This window comes from Egretta garzetta, unplaced genomic scaffold (assembly GCF_000687185.1).
Source record: "Egretta garzetta isolate BGI_Z169 unplaced genomic scaffold, ASM68718v1 scaffold325, whole genome shotgun sequence".
Taxonomy (NCBI): domain Eukaryota; kingdom Metazoa; phylum Chordata; class Aves; order Pelecaniformes; family Ardeidae; genus Egretta; species Egretta garzetta.
The window spans coordinates 532,138-540,510 of NW_009259833.1; the positions used below are offsets into that span (position 1 = coordinate 532,138).

The 8,373-nt window shown below is 49.1% G+C and overlaps 1 protein-coding gene across 1 annotated transcript in view; it reads left to right on the forward strand.

Moving 5' to 3' along the window:
- Nucleotides 1-5,814, forward strand: part of FZD3 (frizzled class receptor 3) — a 57,796-nt gene extending 51,982 nt beyond the window's left edge. The window contains exons 4-6 of the mRNA XM_009639903.2: nucleotides 2,344-2,492; nucleotides 4,695-4,928; nucleotides 5,601-5,814. Coding sequence (XP_009638198.1) covers nucleotides 2,344-2,492; nucleotides 4,695-4,928; nucleotides 5,601-5,814 — 597 coding nt within the window. The remainder of the gene's footprint in view (nucleotides 1-2,343; nucleotides 2,493-4,694; nucleotides 4,929-5,600) is intronic.
- Nucleotides 5,815-8,373: the final 2,559 nt, after the last annotated feature.

Sequence of the window (8,373 nt, forward strand, 5' to 3'; positions counted from 1 at the left end):
TGTGGAGTCTCCTTCTCTGGAGATATTCAAAGCCCGCCTGGACGAAGTCCTGTGTAGAATGCTCTAGGTGAGCCTGCTTTAGCAGGGGGGTTGGACTAGATGATCTCCCGAGGTCCCTTCCAACCCTTGCCATTCTGTGATTAATACCGGCTCGTAGGATCCGAGGGAAGCTTGGACTTCCCTCCGAAACATCTTTTGTTAACCTTGTTTTGATAACCTTAAAAAGATAACGCTCACCCTTAAAAGATGCTTGTCCCCTCCATTCCTGTTTGGAAGCTATTCCAAAATGTTGCTCCTGGAAGGACAGCATTTCATCGTGGCTGATGCAGCTGTACTTTTTTTCCTATTGCTTAGCTTAAATTCTGCTAGGTGGGGGTTTTGCCATTGCGGGGTTCAGATATTTCATATTCTGCAGCGATTATTTTTCTCTCACCTTTGCTGTTCCCTGTCACCCTACTAGCCCTTCTCTGTACCCCTCTGCTTTCCAGGAAGATGAATTCAAACTGAATTCCCAGACCTGTAAAAAACCTTACAGAGCAATGTTCCCCTGGCTTGAAACAGCTTTTTTGGCATTTTCTTCCGGTTTAAGCAGGCCGGTAGATATCCAGCTTGCTTTCTTAAGTATAATGTCTTTTATCAGCTGCATCACCTTCAGTCTCAAAGCTATTGCTGCAGGTGCTCCTTGTTGGAAAGAGACCAAATTTCATCAGCATCTCCCCACGATTAAACAGCCCCAAACCTCCCTGCCATACTAATCCTGGAGCCATCTGCGGATCTTTGTTATCCTGTTACCTGCCTGCTTTATTTCTGTAGGGATGGGGAGGATTTAACGGAAGATCAATCAAATTTCCACTTGTTTAAACATCTTTCCCCGTCTTAGCATTACACATCCTAAAGCCTTTCTAGTGGGAACCTCGTACTGTCATGTGTCACGATATGAGACAGCCACTGGCGTCTTCCCCTTGCCTGTCACGTTACCTTTTCTACTTCACATCTGGTACTTTTAGCCGTGCTCCTCTTGGGCAGAAGACCCTTCTGCTCTGGATCTGCTCTGGTTAAAGGCCTGTCAGTCCTTACCAGCGAGTCCCCGGCTACGGGATCTCCTTCCCTCCCTTCTGCTCTGCCTTCTGCTCGTGCCGTCACGTCTCCCGCCCTTTCACATCACCCGCGTATCATTCACATTCTCTCTTGGTCCCTGGCTGCCTTCGTTTTCTTTCTCTGCTCATCTCCTTTACTGTGCCGTGTCTGTTCATAATCCTCATCCCCCGTTGTAATAAAATTTTTCGAGGTGTTTAGCAGACCCATTCCGTCAGACTCAGCCTTGCTGCGGGCAGTTTTATTGTCTTCCCTGGTTGCTGACTGTGTCGAGTCTTTTGACTGATCCCTCATTTGGGTTTTCTGACCAACTCTCCCTCGGCTGTGATGAAAAGCGGGGAACCTCTGCCTGTACCCCAAGTCATTTAATGGCCAGTGGATGTTTGAGATCTAGAGCACCTTCCATGGCCACAGCGTAAGTGATGGTGTCCCACAAATGCTTACAGAGGACTTAATTACACCGGAATAAGTTAGTTCCTTTCCTCTACAGCCTTCTTGTAAGACGATGGTGGTGTCTTTCAGGCTTGCACTTGAAGTTCTCTGTGCTCGAAGGTTCAGTGTTTGAGTTGCGTTGTCGATTCGAGAGAGTCCCTGGCTAACTACTTGTTTTAAAAGTGCCTTACAGACCTTCCTGGAAATAATATCTTTGCATCTTCCCTGCACCTCTGCCCAACAAATCCTTTGCATATCAAAATATTCACAAAAATAGATATGGTGAGCTTTTTCAAATTCACTTCATCCTGTTGAATAACTGGGGAGGGGTAGGAGTTTTGCCGGGTCAGTAAGAATCAGGCAGTCGTACCTTGTTGATGCCTCGGGTTTTTGGGGGAGGGAAACACTGGGTATAACCCAAACAAAGGGTCGGCATTGAACATCCCATGAAGCATTTCACTGGGATTTTTCCCAACCGCAAATGTAGCACCTGGTTTTATAAAGGTTAATTCCATCAAAGAAACGAGTCTTCATAATTTGTAGACAAGAAAATATTTCTCCATTATTCAGGGCGCAGACAAAAGACCAGAAATACAAATAAAGGCCAGGACCTCACAGCAGCTGAATCTTTTGTTTTACTCAACAGTGGGCTGTACAACACGCTCGGTCGTGCTCCCTAGAGCCACGAAACAAAGGAACCCTGTTGATGTTTACTTTGGCTCAAGGCAGAGACAGTTATTTTAAATGAGTTAATAAATGGAGTAGTGAACTACGCTGGGTTGTATAATCATCTTTTCTCTTTCCTCCTCTCTCTAGGTCACTCAGATGAGTCGTCCAGATTTGATTCTCTTTCTCATGAAATATCTCATGGCTTTGGTCGTTGGGATACCCTCTGTCTTCTGGGTTGGAAGCAAAAAGACCTGTTTTGAGTGGGCTAGCTTCTTCCACGGACGCCGGAAAAAAGAGTGCGTATTGATACTTCGTAGATAAACTGGTTGAGCACTGGCCAACCCTCTCCTCTTCCCTTGTAGACTGGAAGAGTATTTGGTCGGTTTTTCATGGATTCAAAGACAGGAACAGATAGGGGCAGCTTTCTCAGAAATCTCTCGCTATCCAAAATGGGGCAAGGAAGGGCAAGACAAGTAACAGCTCAAAAAACGCCTGAGGAATTGTTGCTTCATTTTCCATAATGATTCTTTGGTCCCAGAATCAAATCTGCGTTTGCTCTGTGGGTTTTCAAAATGTTTTTTAACAAGGATTAGGTTTCAGCTGAATATTACAACTTCTCTGCCATTTACTGAGAGGTGGAATTGCAAGTTTTTATTTATAAACGTGCCTCTGTAGTCAACTGAATCAGCTCTTTAAATTGAAATTAAGCCTAAGTCTTTTCACTGTGACTGCAGTTCAAGGCGACTGCCTCTGCTTTTAACCTTCCTTTACGAAGCACAGTTGGATAAAATGACAGTAAGAAAGTCTTACAGTTTTTTTGAGATTGAAACTAATTTAGACTAAGGTATGGCCTCAGTTTAGAGACAATCTGTATGATGGGTAATGGTTTTAAACTAAACCAGGGTGGGTTTAGACTGGATCTAAGGAAGAAATTCTTTACAATGAGGGGGGTGAAACCCTGTCAGGGATTGCCCAGAGAGGGGGTGGAGGCCCCATCCCTGGGAACATTCCAGGCCAGGTTGGCCGGGGCTGTGAGCAACCTGATGTGGTTCAAGGTGTCCCTGCTCCTGCAGGGGGGTTGGGCTGGGTGACCTCTGGGGGTCCCTTCCCACCCAAACCATTCTGTGATTCTATGATTCTATGATTCTATGATTCTATGATTCTATGATGTAATAGCTATGACTAGCTACTTTCATAATCGTGAATATTGTCTTGTAAGTGGATGTTTCAAAATAGATGCACAAGTACAGCCGGCCTGTAAGCGACTGCTCCATGACGTTGACTGGCACATCTGTAACAGAACTGGCTGTCTGCTGAGGCTGAAGCAGAATTACCTTCTGTAAAGCTGAAGACAATTTTCCCTTATTTGAAAGATAACCTACTGAGATACGCACGGGGTTAACGATGACCTGGCATGACTTTAATACATGCACATACACTCAGCTAGGCTTTATATCGAGGTGACGTACTAGTTTGGTGGGCAGAGGACAGGAATAGAGTTAATGAAGGCGGAGGAAGCTGTTTTACAGGACTGCCTTATCTCGGACGCGCTGTCTCGGGGAGAGCTGGGTGGCTCCTGGAGGTGCCATCCTCTCTCCTGGTGCAGCCGGGCAGCAGCGCCGCTCCCAGGCGCGGCGGCGTCTGGCCGGAGCCAGATTCCTCTGCCGGCCCCATTCACTGAGCAATAAGGGGCAGAGCCGATACAAACCTCCCTCCTCCGGTAGCCTGTGATCCTCTGTGAGCACAAAACTGAAGAGGGGGAGCTAGCCAGGCGGCGGAAACGGAACATGAAAGAATAATATAGAGAATGGGAGGGGAAGAAAAGGCATCCCCACAAAAAAGAGATTAAAAAAAAAAAAAAGAAAAAAGGAACGTCGAGGGTGTGATAGCATCTCCTTTCATCGTGCTACGGTAGAGCAGCCAAGTGTGCACCCCTCTGCCAGCCCTTCCCAGCAAGGGATTTCAGCGAACAGAGAAGCCGTGGGACTGTACCCACTGATCTAAGGGCTCCAGGCCGGCTGCGTGTGCATTGGTTGATATGTTGTATTTCATCTGGCGCGCGCCTCCTGCTGCCAGTTTTAATCCAGATTTTCAATGCTCGTTTGAGTGAGGTAGCGGCTTCCCACGTTCCCTGAGAAGCAGTTCCCTGGGTAAGCTGAGCTCGCCGAGTCGCAGCGCTAGCCCAAGGATTTTCATGTAGCAATATGCGTAAGCTAAGGCCATAAGCAAATACGGTGCCGTCCTTCCAGGCGTCTAGGCTAGAGGATCAGGAACAGGGATTGGGAAGGATTCAAGAATCTGAACTTTGCTAAAATATCCAGGTGCAGAGGTGCTTCAGAATTAGGCAGGTAGAGACATTGTAATATAAATAGGCAGTCTTACTTGCCAAGCCGTAATATTTGTCTCTTCTGTTTGTAAAATAGTCCTAGGGCTGTTACTGCGATCGCTTTGTATCGCAGTCATCCCTGTTAACTGTTCAAACCACGTGTCTCGTTCAGAGTCGTCAATGAGAGTCGTCAGGTCCTGCAAGAGCCAGACTTTGCTCAGTCTCTTCTGAGAGACCCCAATACCCCCATCATCCGGAAATCGAGGGGCACGTCGACCCAGGGCACCTCGACTCACGCCTCCTCTACCCAGCTGGCAATGATGGACGACCAAAGGAGCAAGGCAGGCAGCGTCCACAGCAAAGTGAGCAGCTACCACGGCAGCCTGCACCGATCGCGTGACGGCCGGTGGGTTTCTTCTCCTTAAAATCTTGTAGAAAATCGGGACAGGCCTCTGCTAGCCGGGCGTTTGGCCATTGGGTCGCCAAAATGGGAAGTTCTGCTAAGATTTACTTTCTTTGATTGCATCTCCTCTCCCCGTTAGTGTCTGGATTGGAAAGAGAAAAAAAAATCACGATATTTTCAGCGTCTGCGTGAATTAGTCGGCGTGAATGTGTTCAGCGCTGGTTTTCCCGCAGAGGCAGCGATCCGCGTTACGTCATCTAAGTGCGCGGGCAAGCAGATCTCTCCCGAAGCCAGCTTAGTATTTTTGCGGCTGCTTTTGTCTGGGTGCAATTGATTTTGTTTCTGCACATCGTCCTAGCCCTGCCGAAATGAACAACAAGTTACCCGCTCTGACTTGAGGTGTAGTTAAGGCTTGTACGATAACTAACATCCGGCGGTTTACTGGCCCCATCAGCGATACCGTACGTCGCGCTGTAGGGAGAACCAAGCGGCGTGAGGAGTTGAAACGATTCGCCCCGGGCTGTATAAAGGAGATGACTGCGCCAAGCAGGGAGCGAGGCTTTTCACGAACGCAGAGGGTTTGCCTGCGCGCGCCTGCACCGAGATTTATTTACATCCTTTCACGACCGCGGCGGCTAACAGTGGTAATAATTGTCCTCTCTCCTTCTCCGCTAGGTACACTCCCTGCAGCTACAGAGGCGTAGAAGAAAGACTACCTCACGGCAGCATGTCGCGACTGACTGATCATTCCAGGCACAGCAGTTCGCATCGGCTGAACGAACAGTCACGCCACAGCAGCATCAGGGACCTCAGCAGCAACCCCATGACGCACATCACGCACGGGACCAGCATGAACCGCGTCATCGAGGAGGACGGCACCAGCGCTTGAGCCGCCTTGAGCGGAGAGGAGCGGTTGATGCGGTCGCACGGCTCGCGGTCCCTTCCTCGGTGATGTCGTAACGCTCAGTATCACCGTGCCTCTCGTCGGGTGCTGATTTTCTGCATCAGGAAGCCGAAACCGGCTTCTTCGTGTTGAAGCCGGCGTTCTTGTACTCAGAGCTAGAGCGTTCAGCCGTCTTGAATTATGGCATAAAAAGCTCATTTGCCTCACTCGGACCTATCCGTAGGTAATTATTTATTCGGTAACTGTCACTCGTCAGATGCCATTGCTGAATTTCTTATTCTTTGCTGAAAAAAACCCCCCCCTCCCTCCGCTGGCTCTGCGTGTCGGTAGGTGTTACCCTTGAAAGCTCGCTGGCAGGGGCACGCCGAGGTTTATTTCTTACACGGCGTAAGGGAACTCCTGGATATTGAAGGAATTCCTCAGCGCGCCTCCCTGATGAGATCACCGACTGCCACTTGTTTGCATCCCGCGCAGGGGGAGCAGACGCACATTAAATGCTGTATAAAGGACACGCGTGCGAGTCGGCAGGCGTTTTTAATGGTTACACTGGAAATGCAACGCAGGATTGAGCGGTGTGGAGAAGGAGAGGAAGCTCCGCCGATGATCGCCAACCCTTCCCAGAGCTGTCCAGGCTCGGTTGTTGGGGTGGGGGGGGAAGAGAGAGGCAGGGAAGAGTGATTTTTGTATAACTTGTACTGTCCTTGCTTTTTTACAAAATGCTATTTAAATTTTCTACTCGTTTACAATTTAGGTAGGAAGAGATCGATTTTAAAACCAGTTACCTAGATGATATGCAGCCACTTATTTTTTAGATTAACGTACAAAAGCTGAGATTGCCTGGCCCTGATCTATTTAAGAAAATAGTACTAATAGAAAAGCTGAATTTTGGTGCCCAAACTGGAACGTTGCAGCCTTTTCCTTGCAAACAGAACAAATCCTGTTTACAAGCCCCATAGCCTGCGTGAGGAAGGCTGAGGCCGAAGCAGCAGGAGGAGTTTGATCAGGGGTGGCCCCACCTCCCTTGCGGTATCGTGGCTGTTTTGGGGGAGGGTTTGCACCGAGCAAGTGGGGAGCAGGAATTCATAGGCATGGGTGGGAGAAATGGAGGCAGGAGCTGCCCGCGGGTGGGGAAAGAGCGGGATGCAGCAGCCAGACACCCACCACATTGCCGTCTTGAGGAGGAGGAAGAGGAGGAGGAAGAGGCAGCAGGTATCCACCGTGACTTCTGGGCTCCTTCCCAGCCGGGAAGCTTGCGCTACTGATCGACCTCTCCTGCCGGTTGTTTCCTTTTCCATCCCTACGGCAGATTCACAGTCGAGAATTCTCAGTTTGGGCTTTTTTGTGTGTAAATAACCTGTTGGGGCACAGCAAGCCTTCGCTGACGCTGCAGGCAAAAGTCAAGGCACGTCGTGGCCGGCGCAGTAGATCTTCCGCAGCGTCTGCTGTCAGATTCATTCATTGCATTTAAACCTACCTCAGTGATCGCTACAGATCATCGCGGGGAAACGAGCACTTATTTTTTTTCCGTGGTCCTTACACGATTCCCTTTTCGACCTGTTTGAGGCAGGCTGAAAAGCCCTTGTACACGCTCAGATGGTGCAACCTTAAGGGCGGGAATGGGGCAGCAGCCCGTGGTGCGTCCTTCAGCGGCTTTCGCGGACGGCGGGAACAGAGCTGCGCTACAATTACTCATTTTAATTGTAGCTGATGACACAACAGCAGAGCATGTAACCGTGCGCTCTTTGAAATCTAAGGTTGCCCTGGGAGTCGCGCTGTCTTAGAAATGTATTTACCGTAAATTGTCTGTCTTGCTTCCAGCGGCTTTTACTCCAAAGCAGAAGCACGAAGCAAACCCAACGGGGAATAACAAAGCTTAGCAACAACTCCGCGTGCTCTTTATTGTCAATCCAGGGGGGGAGGCTGCGGCACCGGCCGCCCCGGGGCAGAGCAGGCTCCGCTTTGCTGTTGGCTCGGCCGACGGCCCCGCGGGACGTCCGCAGGGATAACTGGCCAGAGGCGCTAGCTCACCTCTTTCACAGCGGATGGGTATGAAAGATCTTTTAAGTGACTTAAACTGGCAAAACTACAACTCCCCGTAAGCCACGGAGGTGGCACCTCTTTTATTTTCAGATTCGGCTACTGCTAAATAACTTGCTGCTTCAAAGGGATGATGGTTTTAGGAATCTGGATCTGCAGAAGGAGCTGAGCTTCCCTAAACACCGTAACCGAACTTAATAAGCTCAAGTCTTTACGTTGATCTTCTTGGCAAAATTTCCGGTTTTGTTTGGTTTTTTTCAAATTGTAGCAATGCTTTGACTTGTTTAGAGTCAGGGAGGGGAATGATGGTGGAGGTTTGAAATACATCCTGCTTGAAATGTTGCTAATTTGTGAGGTTTAGTCCCTGTATTGTTTCCAGGCGGGAACGTCTAAGCTGCTCCTTGCTCATGTATCCTGTAGGCGAGGGACAGACTCCTATCACCCCGGAGAGGTGACTAAAATGTAAAACTCGAGTTCTGGCTGGGTTTTATTCCCTTTCCCCCCCCC